This window comes from Chelonoidis abingdonii, chromosome 11 (genome assembly GCF_003597395.2).
Source record: "Chelonoidis abingdonii isolate Lonesome George chromosome 11, CheloAbing_2.0, whole genome shotgun sequence".
NCBI classification, from domain to species: Eukaryota; Metazoa; Chordata; order Testudines; family Testudinidae; genus Chelonoidis; species Chelonoidis abingdonii.
Window position 1 is genome coordinate 6,583,758 of NC_133779.1, and position 22,228 is coordinate 6,605,985.

The following is a 22,228-nucleotide window of genomic DNA, read 5'->3' on the forward strand; positions in this document are numbered from 1 at the left end:
GGGGTGTCTCAGGGGCGTGGGAGTCCTGGGGGTGGAGGTGTTGGGGGGCATGGTGGCAGGGCCCAGCAGAAAGACAGTCTCTAGGTGGGGCTATGTTTTCTGCAGGGCCTTGTCCCCTGGATCACAGAGGAGGCTCTGGGCCCCTGTAGCCAGAGCCTGCCCTTTCCAAATTGCCTGGGCACAGAGCTGGGGCCCAGGGGACCCTATAGTCCCTACCTCACATCGGAGTTGACCCCCCATTGTATGGGGGGGAGTGGGGCCAGCTCCTAGCCAAGTCCCTGGGGGTGGCTCAGCAGGGAGGCTGGCTGGGGGAACCCTTCCTGACTTTCCCCTCCTCGTCCCCCACAGGAGCTGCGGGAGCGCGTGCTGCGAGGCAAGTACCGCGTCCCCTTCTACATGTCCACAGACTGCGAGACCATCCTGCGCCGCTTCCTGGTGCTCAACCCTGCCAAGCGCTGCACCCTGGAGGTAAGTGCCCCTGGCAGGGGCAGGGCGGGTGGCAGGGTGCCCCAGGGAGAACTTGGACCTCATGGCATTCCTCTGTCATGGACCCACAGGGGCTGGTCTGTGCTCAGTCCCTTGGGTGGACCGGGCCCCAAGGATCCCCAGTTTTGCAGGGCCAGGCCTATGGCCTCCAGGACTGCGAGATGGGGTTTTGGGCTCCTGCGACCCCGGCTCCCTGAAGCAAGTCCAGTCCAGCCGGCATCCTGCAGAGCCCTGCACCGTCCCCTCCCCGGGGTGATGCTTAACAGCAACTCTGGCAGCCTCAGCAGAGCAAGGCAGCTGAGCTGGGGCTAGCGTGAACGTCCTAGTCACTAGCTTTCTGGGCCCTCCATCGATCTGGGTCGGTTACAGCCAGTCCTGAACAACCCATTGGCAGCCTCCAGACAGTGCGGTGACCCACGGCTCCCAGCACCGCCTCTGCCTCTGGAGTAACTGTTTAACCTCCTACACCCTGTGCAGAACAGTGCAAAGCCCAGAGGGAAACTGAGGCACACAGGGGCCTCATAAAAATATTACCAACATTCCCACTTCCTCATCTTGCCGCTCCTGTGCTCTCTGGCCCCTTTTACCCGCCCCCCAACTCTGTCCGTGGAGCTGGGACTCAGTCCTTGCTCTCTGCTCTGCTCTGTGCCCCCCGAGTGGCAGCAATCCCCACGGGGGCGAGTTCTCATTAAGCTGGTGCTGCCTGCGTGGGGCCCTGCCTGGCGCTGTCTCCCCAATGACTGTAATTAGTGTAATTGACTCAGGGGATAATTACAGGGTGTCTGGGACCCAGGCAGGCTCCGTGCAGCCCCCACATTGCTTGGCCCCCTGTGCGGGTGGGGCCTGTGGAGGCAGCAGGGAGTCCCTGGGGAGGTGCAGCTCCCACAGGCCCATGGGGGCTCCCTGGGGGGCAGAATTTGGGCTGCCGGGCTCCCTGCGCCACAGAATCTCTAGACATGCAGCGGGGATGGGGCCTAGGTGCACTGGAAGGGGTGTGCTGAGCCTGTTGTCTCTCTTCCTGGTCTGCAGCCCTGTTGGGGGTGGGGAGCCTGCCCAGTGGGGGGCACCTGGTGGGAAGACACAGCCTGTTCCCCAGCAGGGAGATGCAGGCTGTGTCCTGAGGGGCGCTGGGTGGGGAGACTCGGCCCCTGTCCCAGTAGGGGTGGGGGTGAAGGGTGCCTGGCAGGGAACGGGGGCAGAGTGATGGGTGCTGGGCAGGGAGACTTGGCCCCTTCCCATGGCGCGGGGGTGATGGGTGCAAGGTGGGGGAGGTGCATGCATGGTGGGAGGAAGACACAGCCCCTGTCCTGGTGTGTGTGGGTGCGGGGGAGCGATGGGTAAGTGGCAAGGGACAGATGCGTCCCCTGTCTCGGTTGTGGAGGCAGGGCCAGCTCCAGGCCCCAGCGCGCCAAGCGCATGCTTGGGGCGGCATGCCACAGGGGNGCCAGGGCTTGCCTTTCCTTTCTTGACCTTCACTCATCTTCGCTTTCACTGCCTGCAGCTGTGGCTCCAGAGGGCCTATTCTCCCACCCACCATACCAAAGATTTCCTACAGACAATACCACCCAACGTCTTCTCCTCCCCAGGTCAGGTCTGCACCGGGATACTGTTCCTTCCATCCTCTTTGAACATGATACTCATTATTGATGCGTCACTTGCTGGATTGGGCACCCACATGGGCAATCACATGACATGGGACTTGGACTGTTCAAGAATCCTGGATGCACATCAACATCCTAGAACTTCGGGCCACGCATTTCTCCTATCCATTCACTCCTGTCATGTTCTCATCACGGGTGTGTGTGTGTGTGATGGGTGCATGGCAGGAGGCAGACGCAATCTTGTCCTGGTGTGGGAGGGAGGGGGGATGGATACGTGGCGGGGGGAGACACAGCCCTTGTCCCAGTTGCATGGGGGGGTGATGGGTGTGTGTGTGTGTGCGAGATGAGTGCATGGTGGGAGGCAGACTCGATCCTGTCCTGGTGTGGGGGGGAGGGGCGGGAGGAATGCGTGGTGGGGAGACATGGCCCCTGTCCCGGGGTGTGTGTGTGTGATGAGTGCATGGTGGGAGGCAGACTCAATCCTGTCCTGGTATGCGTGTGTGGGTGGGATGGATACGTGGCGGGGGGGGGACACGGCCCTTGTCCCGGTTGTGTGTGGGAGGAGGGGTGATGGGTGCGTGGCAGGGAGCAGCCCCACTAATCCGTCCCTTCTCTCTCAGCAAATCATGAAGGACAAATGGATCAACATTGGCTATGAGGGCGACGAGCTGAAGCCCTACAAGGAGCCTGAGGAGGATTTTGGGGACACCAAGCGCATTGGTGAGGATCCAGGGCCCTGCTGTGCTGAGTGGGCACCACTGCTTGGACCCTGATGGCCATGGAGGGGGAATGCCCATCAGGGAGATCATTTGTCCGCAGTCCCTCTGGGGTTCAGGGAGGGGCTCTGCTTGGCATCAGCTTGGGGAGGGCTCACTGAAGTGGCCCGAGCTAACTGGCTGTGGGACAGAACAAGGCTACGGCCTGGACCCTTGTCCGACTCCCCCCAGGGCAGCTGCACAGGGTCTCAGGGCTGGGACATGGCTTCTTCACCCCAGCCCCAACAGGGCTCAATAGCACCTGGGCAAATGGGCGCTGCCCATAGGCCTAGCATCTAGTCCCGGGGACACGGGGCTTGTGCCATCCGGCAGGGTCTGGGCACTGCATGGCACCTGCCCCGGGGTGTGTATGTTTGTGCCAGAAGTGAATCCAGCCCGTCTCTCCCAGAGGTGATGGTGGGAATGGGATACACCCGCGAGGAGATCAAGGAAGCCCTGAATAGCCAAAAATACAATGAGGTCACGGCCACCTATCTCCTGCTGGGCAGGAAGAATGAGGTGAGTGCGGGCCCAGGGGAGCTGGGGTCTGATCTGAGGGTGGGGAGGATCCATGGGGAACCTGTGACGTGTTTTCCCCCGGGATGCAACCTGGAACTGGGGTATCGCTGAACTCTCTGTCTCACCAGCCTGGGCCCCCTTTTAAGTGATTATAATTAATAGCAGATCAAAGCACGTTACCATAAGAAATCAAACAAAACCGCAATCCAAGTTCTCTAAACTGGATAGGATTAGATAGTACGAACTGTCCACCCAGCTTCCTTCTTTCCTGCCTGGGACCCCCGTTCCCCTGTTCAGTCTTTGTTCCTAAGGTTGTTTCCAGGTGTTGTGTTGTAGAGGGAGTGAGGCACCATGTGTTGAAGTCACCTCCTCCTTTTATAGTTTATTCCATGTGGAAGGAACTTCTTTGTTTCAAGCCAAGCTCCCAACCCAGTTTGTGGAAAAATAAAGGCACTAACATGGAGCCCAGCGTCACCTTATCTAGTCACGTGCCCTTGCATGCTTCGATGAGTCATGGCAGCCATTACTCATTCGCTGACTGAAGCATCCACAGGTGAGGATAAGCTTTTCCCATGGCCCGTTGTCTTTGTTGAGGGGCCATTCCACTGGGATAGGCCAATCACAATGTGCTGGCTAGACTGGATGTAAAGCTTTGTGCATGTTACCCAGGAGCAAATGCATTTGAAATACAGGTGCATAGTCAATATTTATAACTCCAAATGCAAACATGATGCATACAAATAGGATAATCATACCCAGCAGACCATAACTTTTCCATTGAGACCTCGCATGATATATTTTGTACAAGATGCATCATAATTATATTCTAACCAAACCATAATCATAGCACTATGGTGAATATGGGGTGCAGAGTGTCACAGAGCCATGCACTTAAGAACGGCCAGACCAATGGTCCACGTAGCCCAGTGGTTGGTGCCGGGTGCTTCAGAGAAAATGAACAGACCAGGGTAATTATTGAGTGATTCGTCCAGTCCCACCTTCTGACAATCAGGGATTTAGGAGCACCCAGAGCATGCAGTTGCGTCCCTGGTCATCTCAGCTACCCGCCATCCATGGGCCTATCCTCCATGATCTTATCTTGTTATTCTTTAACCCAGTCATGCTTTTGGCCTTCACAACATCCCCTGGCAGGGAGTTCCACAGGTTGACTGTGCATTGACTTCCTTATGTTTGTTTTTAACCTGCTGCTTATTAATTTCCTTAGGTGAACCCTGGTTCTTTATATGAGGGGGTAAATAGCACTTCCCTATTCACTTTCTCCAGACAGTCACAATTATAGACTTCTGTCATAACTCCCATAGTTCAAATATGAACAGTCCCCGTCTTTCTAATCTTGCCTCATGCAGAAGCTGTTCCATTCCCCCTCATCATTATGGTTGTATTTCTCTGTACCTTTTCCAACTCTAATAGATCTTTTTTTGTGACCAGAGCTGCACACATTAGTCAAGGTGTGGGCATACCATTGATTTATATTGTGACATTTTCTGTCATATTATCTATCTCTTTCCTAATGGTTCCTAACATTCTGTTAGCTTTTTTCACTGCCGCTGCACAGCGAGTGGATGTTTCAGAGAACTATCCAAGAGCTCTTTCTGGAGTGCTAACAGCTAATTTCAATGCTATCATTTTGTATGAATAGTTGGGTTTATGTTTTCCAATGTGCATTACTTTGCATTTATCAAAACTGAAATTCATCTGCCATTTTGTTGTCCAGTCACCCAGTTTAGTGAGGTGCCTTTGTAACTCTTCGCAGTCAGCTTTGGATTTCACTATCTTGAGTAATTTTCTATCTTCTGCAAACTTTGCCACCTCACTATTCACCCCTTTTTCCAGATCATATGTTGAACAGCACAGACCCCTAGAGGACTGCGCTATTTGCCTCTTTCCACTGTGAGAACTGGCCGTTTATTCCTACCCTTTGTTTCCTGTCTTTTAACCAATTACCAATCCATGAGAGGCCCTTCCCTCTTATCCCAGGACTGCTTACTTTGCTTAAGAGTCTTTAGTGAGGGAAGCTTTCTGAAAATCCAGGAACACTTTATCCATGGGATCACCCTTGTCCTCAGGCTTGTTGATTCCTTCAAAGAATTCTAGTAGATTGGTGAAGCATGATTTCCCTTTACAAAACCCATGTTGACTCTACCCCAGCATATCACGTTTATTTATGTGCTCTTTACTATAGTTTCAACCAGTTTACCCAGTAGTGAAGTTAGGCTCACTGGCCTGTAATAGCCAGGATCACCTCTGGAGCCTTTTTTAAAAATTGGCATCACATTAGTTATCTTCCAGTCATCTGGGACAGAGGCTGATGTAAGCAATAGGTTACATACCTCAGTTCTTCGAGTGATGGTCCCTATTCTCTTCTGCTGAGGGTTGTACGCACATGCTATGCATCCAGAGCTGGAGATCTTGAAAGTAGTAGTGTCCCTTGTCCGGACATGCGCACTTGCCATGTCTCATGGTTTTGTGTGAGACGATAAAGGGCAGGGTGGGCTGACCATACCCTCAGTTCCTTCTCACTGCTGCATAGTCCAAATTGGAGCCTTTGTCTCTTGTCTCTTGTGATCCCCTTTCTAAAATGTAGGGGCAGGGAGATAGTTTTCTACCTGTATGTGGTTAGTATTTTTGTTGGTTTTACAGTAATTTAGTTTTTAGGATTCTTAGGGACTTCGGGATGCCATTCTACCGGTTTCCTGCTCTCCCCTCTCACCCTCCCCAGCAACCAGGCCTGGGTACTGGGTAATGCTGGAGACATCGGGGTTCGGGATCTGTACCTCCTGCCATCACTCGTTCTTGGTCAGTGACGAGCTAAGCGCTGCCTTTACTGCTTGGGAGAAACCCATGTTGCTTTCAGGTGCCGTATCCGCCTCTCCTTCCCAAGCCGTGCCCCGGCAGGCTGGGTTCTCCGCCTCAAGAACTACCTCATGGAAGTCTCCATGAGACCACAGTCAGACCCCAGGCAGGGACTTCCCCCACAGTACATCAGCCTGAGAAACCCAGGAGTGCACCTCCCACCATGGAGACCCAAACCGGGTTCCCCTCGTACCAGTGCTATGGACCCATGCTGGGGCCTAGTTTTGAGGCTCAGATGCATGTGCATGGCCCTAAAAGGACACTGCATCATCTACAAGTTCCAGCCATGGAGAAGCGGCATGTTCCAAGGCTCACAAGCACGACGCATCACAGGGTCCTGGCTCCACCATGCCATGCACCCCTTCCAGGTCGGTTGGTGCCACTGAAGTCAAGGGAACCCTGGGTTCTGCAGCAGTGCTCCATTCCAGCTCCACTTCCGGCTACAGGGTGCATGCCGGTGACACTGGGAAGGCCAAAGTCAGCCCCCGAGCCTCACAAAGTCTTTGCATTGGAGGTGGTGAGGTGCCTATGTCTTCAGGTACAGTTGCCACTGAAGGGGATATGCCTTCCTACCTGGAACTTACCTCCTTTGGGTCATGTTCCCACCTGCTCCCCTATGGCTCCTGCGGTTCTGCCAGTACTGCAGGCTCTGGCTTCACAGCATCGGAGGACACAGACGGAGTGCAAGGTCTGCACCTCCTGTAACGTCGCTATGACTATCCAGAGGTTCTACCAACTCAGTGGCAGTACCCTCCCTTTCCCCATCCGTAGAGCCATTGGTGCCTTGCTCATGATGAGCACGTGACAAGGGGGACTTGGATCCCTCAGAAATCGAGAATGCACATCAACATCCTGGAGCTTCGGGCGGTGTGGAGGGCGTCCCGCGCATTTCTCCCATCCATTCACTCCTGTCATGTTCTCATCACCACCGTTAATTACATCAACAAGCAAGGGGGACGCAGTCACCAGCACTGCACGAAAGTGGTTTGTCTGTGGGATTGGTGCATCGTCCACAAGATCCTGTTGTCGGCAGACTATCTCCCCAGGATCCAGAAGGTGATTTCAGACTCTCTGAGAAGGCTATTCATGGGCGCTCCATGACTCCATGGTTGTCAACATTTCCACTTGTGGGGAGACTCCAACCACCAGAGTCCTCTTCGCCGCCCATGCCAACAGCAAAGGCACCCAGTACTCCCTGGGGAGGGGGGCAGGGTCGGCACCCACTCCCAAGGCAATACCCTAGTCATCTACTGGTCAGACCAGATCAATTATACCTTTCCTTCCCTACTGCTCCTGCCACATGTTCTAGGCAAGGTCGGACAGGAGAGGGCCACAGTCATTCCGATCGTTCTGTTCTGGCCTCACTAATTCTGGTTTCTCTCCTTCTCCACATGTTAGCGCATCCCCTTCTTCCACTGCCAATGTTCCCAGAGCTGCTCACACAACATAGAGGCAGGATGAGGCATCCTGATCCACAGATGGTCCCCCTAAAAGCTTGGTTTTCAGGTGGGCATCTTCGGTAGAATGGGACTGATTGTTGGCAGGGCAAGACATCCTCTCTAGTAGCAGGAAAGAGGCCACGAGGCTCCTATGGGGCCAAGTGGAAGCGTTTCCCCTCCAGGGCCCAGCAGAGGAGGTCTTTCCCCTGAGGACATGGACGTTCCCCTTCTTCTGTACTGCCCTGAAGGCATCAGGACTCGTGCTAAATTCCATCAAGGTGCATGTAGCCACCATCCGTGCCTGCCGTCCCCTGTGGAGGGGCACTCTGTCTTTATCCGCCCCTTGACTCGCAGGTCTTGGAAATGCTTCCTTAGGACCTGTCCAACCTATCACCCCCCAATGGGCTCTCACCCTCATCCTCACTACATTGATAAAATCACCCTTTGAACCTCTGGCCTCCTGCACTCTGTCTCTCCTTTCCGTGAAGGCCGCCTTCCCTGTAGTTATTATTTCCGTGAAACAGGTAGGCAAACTGGAGGCCATGACAGCGGATCTCGCGTTCCATAAGGAAAAGGTTTCTCTGTGTCTGCACCCCAAGTTTCTGCCAAAGGTTGTATCCTGTTTTCATGTCAACCAACCCATACGCTTACCTGGCTTCTTTCCGAAGCCTCACTGTTACAAAGTGGGACTGTTCTTAATGTTTCCTCTGAATACTGTGTGAGTGCCTCAGTTTCCCCTATATATTAAAAATCTCCAGGGTGCATAAATGGCTGACAATCTGTCTCCTAGCAACAAAAGGCCAGAGCCCTTCCTCCCTTGCAAGGAAATAGCTAAAGGTGAACAAAGAGATCAGGTGACCACCTGGTCCGGGAAAGAGACAAAGGCCAGAAAGGAGGGGCTGGAGGGGGTTTCAGTTTGGAGCTGGCTGGGGACGGGAAGTGAGGGCAGACGGGGTTGTCTGGCTCACTGAGACCCAGAATGGACCCAGCTGAGAGGTCCCATTCTCTGTACCTACAAGCTCTGTTTTAGACCCTGTTCCTGTCATCTAATAAACCTCTGTTTTACTGGCTGGCTGCGAGTCACATCTGACTGCAACGTGGGGACAGGACCCTCTGGCTTCCCTAGGAGCCAGCCTGGGCGGACTCGCTGTGGGAAGCGCACAGAGGGGCATATGCTGAATGCTCCAAGAAGAGACCCGGGAGGTGAAGTCGTGTGAGCTTCTTGCCCTGCAGACAGTCTGCACCGAGGGAGGGGAGGCTCCCCAGAGTCCTGACTGGCTTTGTGGGGAGCAGTTTCAGAGCATCGCCCGGGGACTCTGTGACACTCACGCCTTGGCAGAGGAGCGGCGCCTTCACTCACTCGACCATTCAGCAAGTCCCCTAGACTGTTTACGGCGATAGCTGAAAGGATTAAGAAGCAAGCGATCTCCACACACTGGATCTCTAAGTAGGTTTCGGCGCACATTACGAGCCCATTCCACAAGAGCACGAGCATCGACTACAGCCACGTTTCATGACGTGCTGCTTACAGACGTGTGAGCCCCTTACGAACCCGTGGAGCTCCTTACGAACCTTCTCTTCTTCAAGCTATGTGGTCCCTATTTGAATTCCAGTCCCACCCTCCTTCCCTTCTGCTGCGGATCTGTGCAACTTGCAGTGGAGAGAAGGAACTGAGGGTGCAGTCAATCCACCCTGCCCTTTATCGCCTCAGACTAAACCCTGAGGCGGAGCAAGGGCACATTCATGGACCAACAGATGCTACTACTTCCAAATCTCTGGCCAGGACACATGGCACATGCATATAACCCTCAGTTGGGTACAGATAGGGACCACACATCTCAAAGAGCCTCCAGTTACAGGTAAGTAACCTTGTGGCAGTTCTGCGGTTTCACATTCGAGTTCCTTCAGAACCCTTGGGTGATGCCATCTGGGGCTGATGACTTATTACTGTTCAGTTTATCAGTTTGTTCTCAAACCACCTCTATCGACACCTCAATCTGGGACAGTTCCTCAGATTTGTTACCTAAAAAGAATGGCTCAGGTTTGGGAATCTCCCTCACCTCCTCTGCAGTGAAGACTGATGCAAAGAATTCGTTTAGCTTCTGCACAACGGCCTTGTCTTCCCAGGGTACTCGGTTAGCACCTCCATTGTCCAGCGACCCCACGGATGGTTTGCCAGGTTTCCTGCTTCCGATGTGTTTTACGTTTATATTTTGACTGTTTGTGTTTTTTGCTAGATACTCTTCAAACTGGTTTTTTTGGCCTTCCTAGTTACGCTTTTGCACTTGCCTCGCCAGAGTTTAGGCTCCTTTCTGTTTCCCTCCATGGGACTTTTAAAGATGTCTTTTTGTCCCTAACCATCTCCGTTGCTCTGCTGGTTAACCATGGGGGCATGTTTTGCTCCACTTCCTGGTTGGGGGTGGGGGAGATATACATATACTTTGAGCCTCTGTGATGGTATTTTGAGGCTGGGTGAAATGTGCCAGCGATTCCGAACTGGGAGGGGCAGCAACCACATGAGGCAGTTGCCAGCTCCACGCCCTGCAGCCAAGATCTGGCTGCAGGGGCCAGAGGGGGACTGGGGCTGGTGTGGGAGGGTGTCCCGGAGTCACAGGGCCGGTCTGTTCCCCAGCCTGTGATCAGTCTCCAAGGAGTGACCCCTTTAGTGGGCCAGGTCCTGAGAACCTCCCCAGCTCCATAGGGCCAGGCCCCAGGCATCCAGGACAGCAAGACTGGGCCTTGAGCACTGGCAACCCCGTCTCCCTGCAGTAAGTCCAGCCCAGTCAATGTCCTGCGGAGCCCTGCACCGTCCCCTTCCACTGCTGCACGATGCTCCCAGGAGTGTCACAGTGACACCGGCAGCCTCTGCAGAGCAAGGCAGCCATGTGTTAGCCTCTGGCCCTCGCCTCTGACTGGCCTGGAGCAGTGCAGCAGCCGAGGCTAGGCCAGAGACCAGCCTAGCCAAGCCTGAGGAGCCAGCCAGGCAGGGATGGCTCCCTCCCCCATCCCCGTTAGCTCCCCAGGTCTGAGCTCCTGCAGAAGGCAGCCCCTGAGCCCTGATTCCCCTGGCCTGCCAGCTGGGTGTCCTGCTGCTACTTGGGGATGGTTCATTCTTTGGCGGGATCTCTGTTGCTGGACCCACAGATGAGCCATTCTTCAATGGCTGAATTCGTCCCACCCACTGGGCAGCCGTGCATCATACAGAGGGAAACTGAGGTATGCCTCAGCTCCATATAACCGTTACAGAAAACTTGGGCAACTCGGGGGAGTCCATGGTGGGATTTGGGCTTGGGGAGCAGCACCCAGGAGTGGGCCCAGGAGGCCAGGGGTGACTGACCAGCCAGCAAACAGGACACAGCCCCCAGGTTTCTCTCCTGGGAGGGCTGTGGCTCAGCCTCCCTTCTCCAAACTGGGCCAGCCCCAGCCCTGGTGCAAGCACGAGAGGGGAGCAGCCCCCGCTCCTGTGAGGCAGGAACTCCCCCAGCAGACATGGACCACCGGCTGGCTTGGACATCACAGTCCATGCTGGGTGTGCGCTGGCTTGGCAGGACAGTACAGTGGGTTGGTCACAGGCACAAAGGAGCTGGCCCTAGGGGGCACCCTGAGATCACCTTCCACCTCTGGCCAGTGTCACCCACCCGGACTCCAGCCAGTGCCTAGGTGCAGGGCAGGGTTACCCATGCGAGAGTACAGGTGTCATCTCTCGACAGGTGGAGGGGAGTGAGTCACGCACGGGCAGCAGCCTCTCCCTGGCCCGGGTGCGGGCACCCAGCGAGGTTTCCAATGGCACCAGCAAATCGTCCTCCCATGGCAAGAGCCAGCGCAGCTCCTCCACCTACCACCGGCAGCGGCGGCACAGTGACTTCTGTGAGTGCCAGGCTGCCCCACTCAGCCCTTGCCCACAGCAACAGGCCCCTGGTTCTGAGGCCCCGTATCCTGAGGGCTGCTGGGCACCGGCTGAGCAGAACCCCATGGGGCACCAGAGTGAAAAGGCAGCTGGGCGCCAGGTGCTGCCTGGGGGCTCTGGGGAATGGGTACGGAGGGTTGTGCAGCGTGCAGGGGAGAGCTTGGGGCTGTTCAGGGGGAAGGAAGTTTGAGGGATGGGTCAGGGCAGTGGGAGGCTGTGGGGTATTTGGGGGAGGGGTCAGGGCAGTGGGGGGCCGTGGGGTGTTCGGGGAAGGGGTCAGGGCAGTGGGGGGCTGTGGGGAGTTTGGTGGAGGGGTCAGGGCAGTGGCGGGCCGTGGGGTGTTTGGGGGAGGGGTCAGGGCAGTGGGGGGCCGTGGGGTGTTTGGGGAAAGGATCAGGGCAGTGGGAGGCCGTGGGGAGTTCGGGGGAGGGGTCAGGGCAGTGGGGGACCATGTTTGGGGAAGGGGTCAGGGCAGGGAGGAGTTCAGGGGGACTGTGACTTGAGTAAAACCCTATGGGAGAGCAAGATGAAGCCCCCAACGCCAGCCAGCCCCACCTGCTGCCCCCTCTACCCAGCGGGGCGGCAGCCAAGGGTCCCGGGCAGGATGTCAGAGCTACCCCTGCCCACAGGTGGCCCCTCGCCGGTCCCCATGCACCCCAAGAGGAGCCCCACGAGCACTGGGGAGGCAGAGCTGAAGGAGGAGCGGATGCCCTCACGTAAGGCCAGCTGCAGCGTGGTGAGCAGCGGGCGCGGGATCCCCCCCTCTAGCCCCATGGTGAGCAGCGCCAACAACCCCAACAAATCAGAGATCCCCGACCGGCGCAAGGACAGCACCATCAACACGGTGAGGCGGGGTGCTGGGGCGGGGGGCAGGCCCCAGGATGGACAGCGGGGGTGGCTGGCAGGAGGGGTATGGCCAGCTGAGCCAGGTGACAGGGTGGTGTGTGCCCCAAGGGATGGGCAGCAGGGCGAGGTGCCAGGGGGAGCAGCATGTGCTCCTGGGAGGGACAGGGGAGTGGTATGTGTCCCCGGGGTGGCGGGGAGGGGGACAAGCAGGGGGGTGGGGGGAGTTCAGGGAGATGGGAGTGAGGAGTTCGCGGGAGAGGCTAGGGCAGTGGGGGGCTGAAGGGAGTTTGGATGAGGAAGAGGGGGGGGGGGGGGGGCCCGGGGGGGCATGGGGGGCTGGAGGGAGTTTGGGGGGAGGGCAGTGGGGTAGGGGGAAGCGACGTGTGCTCCTGGGGGACAGCAGCGGAACGGGGTGCTAGAGGGGAGCGACGTGTGCCCCCAGGGGATGGGTACGGTGCTTTGGGGAGCAGCGTGTGCCCCTGGGGGACAGTCAGGGTACCTCAAGGAGTGGTGTGTGCCATGGGGCATGGGCAGTAGAGGTGTGTGCCAGGGAAATGGCATGTGGCCCAGGGGACAGGCCTGTCTCCTCGCCAGCTGGTGCTCCTGTGCCCCTGGGCCTGTGGGTGGTGGGCACTAGATGGGCCCCACAGATCTGGGGCTCAGCACCGCTAGGTCCCTTGCAGAACAACATCCCGTCGAGCGTGATGACGCGGAGGAACACGTATGTGTGCACGGAGCGGCCCGGTGCCGACCGCCATTCGCTGCTGCACAACGGCAAGGAGAACAGGTAGCCGGGCTGGGACGGGGGCTTGTCTGGGAGGGGCCCAGGGGTCTGATCGGGGATGGGGGGATGACAGGCTGGATGGGCCCAGGGGCCAATACCAGGTTCTGAGATGGGGCTGCCACAGCTCCAGGCCCCCCTGGCCCTAGGCGTGAGGGAGGAGCTCTGCTGAGCCCCCTCCCCCAGTCAGGGCTGGTCTGGGGGAAGGGGCTGCTGTGCCTGGGCAGGTTTTCAGGGAGTGGGATGGGGCTCTCCTGCCCCCCCAGCCCAGAGGTGTGAGGGGCAGAGGCTGCTGCTGTGAGTCTGGGTAAGGCGGGGTGGGGGGACACAGAAGGGATGGGCAATGCTGGTGGGTGAGAGGAAAGCTTTGGTGGGGGAGGAAGCCCCTCCCCTCCCCTCCCCCACAAGCATCAGCCATGATTGAGCTGAGGGATGGGGGGGATGATCTCACAGGGCCCCCTCCCCCCAGTGCCCCACAGGCAGCACTATGACAGATCCTGGGATAACCTCACAGGGCCCCTTCCCCCACCTACCCTGTGGGAATTATGGGGCAGGAGGTACAGAAGCAGTGGGGATGAGAGAGATGCATAGGGGTTAATAGAGTAGTAAGTGTATGGGGTGGGGGGTGCATAGTGGTAGGGAGAACAGGGTGCATGGGGTTATGGGTCAGGAGGTGCATAGGGTAGGGAGGAGAGGGTGTTTAGGGGTTGTAGGGCAGGGATTAAATAAGGGGTGCAGATGAGAGGGTGCCTGGGGCTTATGGGGCAGGAGGTGCATAGGCGTGGTTGGGAGGAGAGTGATGAGTGGCAACTATGGTGCAGGGATAGATAAGGGCCAGAGGAGAGGGTGCGTGGGGATTATGGGGCAGGGAATACATAAGGTGTGGGGAGGAGAGGTGCCGGAGATAGATAAGGGGTGGGGAGGAGAGGGTGCATTGGGGTTATGGGGCAGGAGCTGCGCCCCAAAGCACTCACTCCCTGCACCCAACCCTCTACCCCAGCACTAAGCCCCTCATTCCAGGCCCCACTCCAGATCCTGCACCCCCAGCCAGAGCCCTCACCCTACACTCCAACCCTCTGCCCCAGCGCTGAGCCCCCTCCTACACTCCAACCCCCTCGGCCCCACCCCCACCCCATGAATTTTGTTATGTGCCCCAGTATGGTCATGTATCACGTATCACCTCCATAGTGGGGCACATAACAAAATTATTTCTGCACATGGATGGGAAAAATTAGAGGGAACACTGGTTATGGGACAGGGGGTGTATAGGGGGTGGGGAGGAGAGGGTGCTTGGGAGTTATGGGGCAGGGGGTGCATAGGGGGCGGGGAGGAGAGAGTGTGTGGGGGCTATGGGGCAGGGAGGAGAGGGTATGTAGGGGTTATAAGGCAGGGAGTGCATAGGGGTGGGGAGGAGAGGGTGCATGGGGGTTATGGGGCAGGGGGTGCATAGGATTCGGGGAGGAGAGAGTGTGTGGAGATTATGGCACAGGGAGGAGAGGGTGGGGTGGGGTTATAAGGCAGGGAGTGCATAGGGGTGGGGAGGAGAGGGTGCATGGGGCAGGGATGGGAGAACAGTATCTGAGGCTCACAATGGGGCTCTCTTCGCTCTCCCCAGCTCCATCACCAACCGGGTGCCCCCCGCGTCGCCCTCCAGCCACAGCATCGCCACGTCCTCCTCATCCTCGGACCGCACCCGCCTCTCGCGTGGCACCACCATCCGCAGCACCTTCCACGGCGGCCAGGTGCGGGACCGGCGCGGGACCGTGCAGAACGGGCCGCCCACCTCCCCCACGCTGTCCCACGAGGCCACGCCGCTGCCCCAGAGCCGCAGCCGCGCCACCTCCAATCTCTTCAGCAAACTCACCTCCAAGCTGACGCGGAGGTGAGTGCCCCCAGCACTCGGCATGGGGCAAGGAGCAGGGTGCTAGCTGTGGAGGGGACACACCCAACTCCTCCAGTGCCAGCCTCTCCCAGCAGGTGGGCTCTGGGGAGTGAGGTGGTGGGGTGGCTGTGGGGAGCTCCCAGCAAATCCAGTTCCAGCCTCTCCCAGCAGGGGGCGCTGTGGTGGAGCGCCCAGCAAATCCAGTGCCACCCTCTCCTGGCAGGGGGCGCTGTGGGGGGGCAGCCTGAGGGTGGTGGCTGTGGGGGGCTCCCAGCAAATCTGGTACCAGCCTCTCCCAGCAGAGGGCGCTGTGGGGACCCCCAGGTTAGCACCTGGGGTCTGGGTGCCAAGTTTCCTTGCATGAGCCGTGTGCCTGGCATGGGCACCTCCTGCCTCTGTTCTCTAGCTCTCTGCTTCCCCTTCACTCCGGCCTTCTCTGTTTCAGGGTCACTCTTGACCCGTCTAAGCGGCAGAACTCTAACAGGTGCGTCTCTGGCGCCTCTGTGCCTCAAGGAGCCAAAATCAGTAAGTGCCGCTGCTTCCGCTCCCCCCTGGCTCTGTCCCCTCCCTCGCTCTGTCCCCCCTCCGCGTGCTCTCTCTTCGTACCTGTTCTTTCTCATTCCAGATCCGGTATTGGACTTCAGCCCCCCAGCCTGAAAGCCGGGGAATCCTGAATCCCGGGAGCTCTATTCGGGGAGGGGGTGGGATTGGGCTGGACAGCAGGGAGCTGTATGTGCACTGCAGTCCGCAGGGCCGGGATGCCACTCTTATGCCCAAGGGCATGTGGCCAGGCCACGGCTCCTGTGCCCAAGGGCAGTATGGCCAGGCCGCCGCTCCTGTGCCCAAGGGCAGTGTGGCCAGGCCACTGCTCCTGTGCCCAAGGGCAGTGTGGATCCTACCCATGCCACCATACAGACATTTAGGGCTCATATTGTGGGGGTCTGAGAATACTTGGGGTCCTCTCCAAAAGCCCCTTGTCCCTACCTGCTCCTGTGGCCTGTGGGGTGACAGGTTCCCCCAGGGCAGGGCCTTTCTGCACCGCAGCCCCAGAATTGAGCCCCCTAGTTGTGCCCATGCCCGGCTGCATGGGGTGAGGTGCCTACGCTGGTTCCTTCCGCAGCTCTCAGAGGGGTTAGTGATGCAGCATCCAGCTCCGGCCCCCCAAAGTGGCAGAGATGCTGCCCCCACCGTCCAGTTGCTCCCAGCTTGCCCCATCTGCTGGGGGTGGAGCCCGGCTGAACCCATGGCCTAGCTACCAGCATGCGGATTCATTTGGAGGGCTCAGGGACCATCCGGAGCAGCCTCAGATACCCTCCATCATTCCCCCTCTGCCCACTATGGAGGAATCAACAGCCGCCAGACCAGAGACATCTTCAGGGCCCCTCGCGGCTTGGGGATGGGGGCATACACCTGGGGGGAGGGCTGGGAGGAGCCCTGTCTATCTGTGCCCAGCACCCACCGCTGCCCCCTCTGAGTGCAGCACTAACTGCAGCTCTGTCCACACCACAGGGTCGCAGACGAACCTGAGAGAATCGGGGGACCTGCGCTCACAAGGTACGTGCTGCTCTGCCCCGTCTCGTCCTGTCCCGACCTGCCTACTGGGGCAGCCCTGTCCCGCCCCTTCCCAGCCGCTGGGGCAGCCCTGCACCACCCTGCCCTGTCCCTTCCCAGCCTTCTGGGGCAATCCTGTCCCGCCCTGCCCCATCCCAGCCTGCTGGGGCTACCCTGGCCTGCCCCGCCCTGCCCCATCCCAGCCTGCTGGGGCTGCCCTGGCCTGCCCCGCCCTGCCCCATCCCAGCCCGCTGGAGCTGCCCTGTCCCGCTCTGCCCCGCCCTGTCCCTTCGCAGCCTGCTGGGATAGCCCTGACTTGCCCCGCCCCTTTCCAGCCTGCTGGGGCTGCCCTGTTCCGCTCTGCCCCGCCCTGCCCCTTCCCAGCCCCCTGGGGCTGCCCTGTCCCACTCTGACCCGCCCTGCCCCATCCCAACCTGCTGGGGCAGCCCTGACCTGCCCCGTCCCATCCCTTCCCAGCCCGCTGGGGCAGCCCTGTCCCACTCTGCCCCGCCCTGCCCCATCCCAGCCCACTGGGGCTGCCCAGTCCCGCTTGCCCCACCCCCTACTGTCTTGTTGGGGCTGCCCTGTCCCATCCCACAAGGGCTGCCAGAACCCGCCTTGCCCTGCCGGGGCTGCCCAGAACCTGCCTTGCCCTGCCGGAGCTGCGCAGAACATGCCCTGCTCTGCTGGGGCCGCCCAGAAGCCGCCCTGCCCTGCCTGGGCTGCCCAGAACCTGCCCTGCCCTGCTGGGACTGCCCAGAGCCTGGCCTCCACACGCAGTTGCCCCCTTGCTCTGGCGCTCTGGCAGCACAGTGTCTCGGCAGGGACCCAGCCCCCCAGCGAGGGACCCAGCTTGGTGCCCTGCAGCCCCCGTCCCGCCCGGTTGACACCCCCTCTGCTCCTTCCGCCCACAGTTGCAATTTACCTTGGAATCAAAAGGAAGCAGAACCCCGGCTGCTCCGATGTACCTGGAATGTGAAGGTGACCAGCACCCACCCCCCCGAGGCCATGATGGCTGCCCTGCGCCAGGCCACGGACTCAGCCAGCTGCCACTGCCACCAGCTGGAGCCCTTCCTCCTGTCCTGCACGCACGCCAAGAGTGCCAGCGAGCACTTCTGCCACTTCGAGGCGGAGGTGTGCCGGCTGCAGCGCCTCGGTCTCACCGGCGTGCTCTTTCGGCGCCTGGCCGGCACCTCGCTGGCCTTCCGCACCGTGGTGACGAGCATTGCCAGCCAGCTACAGCTCTAGCGCCCTGGACGCCTCCCCACGCCCAGCGGCCTGCCTGGCCCCATTGCAGGTGGGTCGTCCCCCCAGGCTCCCTGGCCTGGAGCCAGTGCAGCCCTGGGACGGACCTGGCCAGCAGCTGGGCCTGTAAGGGAAATGCCCCTGACCCCTCTGGCTTGTGAACTTGGCCTCTCCTCTTCTGGGCCTAGGCCTGGGGCCTGCCCTGCTGCTCATGGGGGCTCACAGGGAGAGCACGGGCACCGGGCACTGTTCCCCTCTGGGGCAAGGGGCTGGGCCTGGTTCCTCTGGGCTGGGGCCAGGCCCAGGGCTGCCCCACACACAGTGGGGCATGCCCAGCCTAGTGCAGCAGGGGGCTCCCCAAGCCAATTGTGGGGTGTCACCGAGCTATTGGCCCTAGTATGGGGGAGCACTCCCAACCTTACCAGGTGGTGGGGAGATAACATTGGCAGGAACAGGGCAGGGCCCTCTGGAAGAGGCAGGGTGGGAGCCTCTGGGCTGGGGGGCTCAGGGGACAGGGGGGCACTCCAGGTTTGACAGGCCACTGTGGGCTCAGGGCAGGGCAGGAGGCTCTGGGCTGGGGGCGATGCAGTGGGGCCGGAGTGAGAAGCTAGACGCTTGGGACAGCAGTGTAGCCACCGGGCCCACAATTTCATTCGCCTCCAGCTCTGGGCCAGAGGGGAGCCCCATCTCCCTGGGTGGCCGAGAGGTCACAAGTCTCCCCAGCACAGGGACAAGGGGGGGCCCCCTCTAGGCACAGCAGTGCTGAGCAGGTGCCAGGGCGAGTGCGGGGTCCTCGGGGGTGGTCCCAGCCTAGGCCATGGCAATGACTCAGGCCCTGGATGCCCCTTGTTGGTTGAGCTCTTTGGGGGAGGGAGAGGGGGGATGGAGCTGGGAGCTGGGAGCCATGGGGCAAGTGCCCCAGTGCCCATGGCTGCCCCAGTGCTCACCCCTGTTGCCCAGCAGCCCTGGCAGAGCAGCACGAGGGACTGTGCCCCCTCCCTGGGGGCAGCTCTGACCCCAGCCCTCCCTCCGCCCTGCTTGCCTGCCTCAGCTCAGGGCCAGTGGCTGAGAGGGGCCTTGCGGGCGGCCTCTGGGGAGGCTGGACCTCCAGGGGGACTCAGTGCTGCTCGGGGCACAGCCTCCTTGGCGGGCAGGGCCCCAAGTGGGCCATGGCCTCACCGGAGCTGCTACGACCTGGAGCTTGGCACAGCTGAACCTCCCATGGAGAGGCACGACCTGCCCATGCGTGCCCAGGCCTGGGGGTGTCAGCCTGGCCTTATGCCCTGCTGCTGCGGGGGCTGCAGTGGAGGGGCTGGAGGCTGGTGGAACAAAGGAGGTTGTAAGCAAGGCAGCAGGTGTCCTGGCCATCGGGCTGGAGGGTGTGTCTAGGTGGCAGGCATCCTGGCAGTGGGGGGGCATCCCTAGGCAGCGGGCATCCTGGCTGGGTTGGGGGGGGCCCAGCTAGGGGCCTGTTGACACCCCCGCCGCATTTTTTAAAGAGAATAGCAAAGCAACAGGCAGCTCCTGGGAAAGCCCTGGTGGGTCCTCCCCCCTTGTACAGCCCCTGTAAATAGCCCCGAGTCCCTTAGGGTTGTGTAGAGTACCGAGCCATAGCCTTGGGACGTTTTTAAGTTATTCCAGCCCTGTGCGCCAGTCTGTATTGACCCCCAATAAACATAGGAAGCCTCCGCCCCGTCTGGCTCCTGCTTCGCCGCCACGTGGGCACAGGTCTCGCCCGTCTCTCCTGGCACTGCCACAGCGCAGGCCTTCCTCTGTCTCCACCCTTGGGCTGCCACCCTGGGAGCACAGGGTGCTTTGCAAAGAAACCTGTGTCGGCGGAGGCTGCCCTGGGGTTGAACCCAGGCGTCCTGAGAGCTGTTCCACCCCTCCAAGACTGCTGTCGGCCGTGAGCACGGGGCAGAGTGCAGAGGATTTCGCTGCAGGGACAGAGGGGTTTGTATTTAATGTGTAGGTGATTTCAAGGCCCAGCCCACTACAGGCACTGTCAGCCCAGCAAGTCCCATGGGAGTGGGACTTCCTGTCCTGTCTCCGTTCCACTAGCAAGTGGCAGGGTGGCCTGTGCCTGCGTGTGCAGGTGCCAGGGCTGCTGGGAAACCTGGGCAGCTCTGCAGAAAGCCGTGGTGTGAGGCACAGGTTGGCACCAGCAGGAGTGCCTTCTGGGGAGCGGGGGTTCTGTGCTGTGGGTGGGCGTTCCACTGGCCCCTGCATGAAGATGGTGGGTGCCTAGCGCTTGCCACGCACTATCACCCTGCTTTGCTCAAGGGTAATTGGCACCTGGTGCCAGGCACTTAGATGCCAGCTCTGGACAGCCTGGGCAGCTACTCCAGCACCAATTTTGCCTTGTTTCACATTGTGTGTCCGGTCTCACACCCCCCTCCCCCTCCCCACTGCTTCCATGCAATGAATCCCTTCTGGGATGATGCCACCCGCTGGGCTGGCAGGAGAGCAGGGTCCAGGACAGTGCCAAGAAGGGAGCCCCGTCCAGCAACCAGAGACTGCATCTCTGCGTGGAGGGCAGGGAGCTGGAGGGCATCGCTGGGGTCTCATAAAATTGGGGGGCTGGAGGGCATGGGGAGCTAGAAGGCACAGCTGAGATCTGATCTGATGAGATGGCTGGTTGGGCTAGGGAGCAGGGGGACTCACATGGGGATGGCTGGAGGGCACAGGTGCTGCTGCTGTCAGCCTCCAGCACTGCCCCATTTCTCTCTGGAGGCTCAGGCCCACATTCACCAGTGGTACCAGCCTCCCAGGGAGCAATTCAAAGCCCCACTTCCTGGAGTCGGGATGACGGGCAACTGACAGAGACAAGCTGGCACCCTGTTCCCAGGGCCTCTGTGCTTCTCAGGAGTTTTAAGCCGAGCTCCAATGCCAGGGAGGTGGTTGCCTGTCAAACAGGTGCCTAGGGGAGGGCAGGCTGGGCTGCAGGCACTGAGCAGGGCTGGAGGATGCTACCCAGTGTGGCTTTACAGGGCCCCAGGGCCTCCACCTGCTACTAGGGCCATGGGGAGAGGGGCCTAAGGGGGAAGGGGCCCCAGCTCCTTGGAGCAGTGATGCCAGGGTTGGAGCCCTCCCACTTGAGCCACACCCCCCAGCACAGATGGCCCTTTGCACAGGCAGATCATGGGGCATATGTCCTGCCCCTTGCACACAGCCAAGGGAAGCCACCACACCAGGCTCCCAAGAAGCCAGGCAGGTATGGGGCCAGGGGCTGTTATGGCCAGAGTGGAGGTGGGCATTTTGCTGCACACCCCGGGGGGCAGCATCCCCCCGAGCTAACCTCACCCTGGCCACTTGGGCCTCCCTGTAAACAGCCAGGGGGGCAGCAGGAGCTCCGGGGCTGGCCTGGCCTCTCCTGCCCAGACCATGGCCCCTCTAACACACAATCTTGGGTGAGGCCAGGCAGATGGCGGAGCAGCTCAGCTGTAGGGCTCGAAACAGCTGGCAGCTGCCTCCCCAGGTGCACTTGGGGATGGGGAGCTGACATGCCCATGGGGGGCACACAGCTCGAGGCCAGCGCACAGCAGGGGGGCTTAGACATAGCAAGGTCAGCCCTGGGTGCTCAGTGCCCCCCGCCCCAGCAGAGCAGAGCGGCTGGCTACTGTGTTGCCTGCCCATCAGGTGTGGGGACCCCCTCCAAAGCCAGGGACTTGGCCCAGCACCCACATACCTGGGAGTTGGGGGTGGGGCGGTTCCTGCCCAACCTTCCCCATAGCACAAGAGCTGGGGGGCGTGACAGCCCCTTGCCACGGAGCCCCACGGCTGGCACAGGGACATGCTGCCCACTAGGAATTATGAGCTGTTCTCGCCACCTGCGCTCCCGCGAGGACCCCCATGGACACAGACCAGGCTGTTGGGTGGCCACCGTTACTTTATTAGGTCACACGTGCCCGCTGGCAGGGGGCAGGCGCCTACTTCTGGGCTGGGACCATGTCGTCAATGGCCTGGCCCTTTTCCAGCTTCTTCTCCATCTCTATCATGAGCTTGACGCCGTCCACCACCATCTGCACCTGCTCCACCTCGGAGAAGCCCAGCCGGTCGGCGTTGGAGACGTCGAACACGGCACCAACGGCCTCGGTGTCCACGCCACCTGGGGGGCACAGCGCCATGCAGCTGAGCCCAGACCCCACTGCAGCGGAGCAGCCCCACCAGCCTCCTGGCCCCACCATGCTAGCTTGGCGTCTCTACCCACAGCTGCCAGGCCCCTGGAGACCCCAGGCAGCAGCGATGGCCCAGCACGTTTCCAGCCCCCCCACATCACAGCTGCCTGGTTGCCCCCCCCCCCCCCCCCCCCCCCCCCCCCCCCCCCCCACCCCCCACCACC

The 22,228-nt window shown here is 60.0% G+C and overlaps 2 protein-coding genes across 2 annotated transcripts in view; one reads left to right on the plus strand and one right to left on the minus strand.

Moving 5' to 3' along the window:
- The window catches only part of MARK4 (microtubule affinity regulating kinase 4), a 52,836-nt gene extending 34,453 nt beyond the window's left edge, over positions 1-18,383 (plus strand). The window contains exons 7-15 of the mRNA XM_032797945.2: positions 349-468; positions 2,708-2,807; positions 3,252-3,361; positions 11,385-11,541; positions 12,211-12,425; positions 13,111-13,214; positions 14,824-15,090; positions 16,600-16,644; positions 17,556-18,383. Of these exons, the coding sequence (XP_032653836.1) occupies positions 349-468; positions 2,708-2,807; positions 3,252-3,361; positions 11,385-11,541; positions 12,211-12,425; positions 13,111-13,214; positions 14,824-15,090; positions 16,600-16,644; positions 17,556-17,889 (1,452 nt within the window). The 3' untranslated portion in view covers positions 17,890-18,383. The remainder of the gene's footprint in view (positions 1-348; positions 469-2,707; positions 2,808-3,251; positions 3,362-11,384; positions 11,542-12,210; positions 12,426-13,110; positions 13,215-14,823; positions 15,091-16,599; positions 16,645-17,555) is intronic.
- Positions 18,384-21,757: 3,374 nt separating this feature from the next.
- The window catches only part of CKM (creatine kinase, M-type), an 8,211-nt gene continuing 7,740 nt past the window's right edge, over positions 21,758-22,228 (minus strand). The window contains exon 7 of the mRNA XM_075071455.1: positions 21,758-21,997. Coding sequence (XP_074927556.1) covers positions 21,816-21,997 — 182 coding nt within the window. The 3' untranslated portion in view covers positions 21,758-21,815. The remainder of the gene's footprint in view (positions 21,998-22,228) is intronic.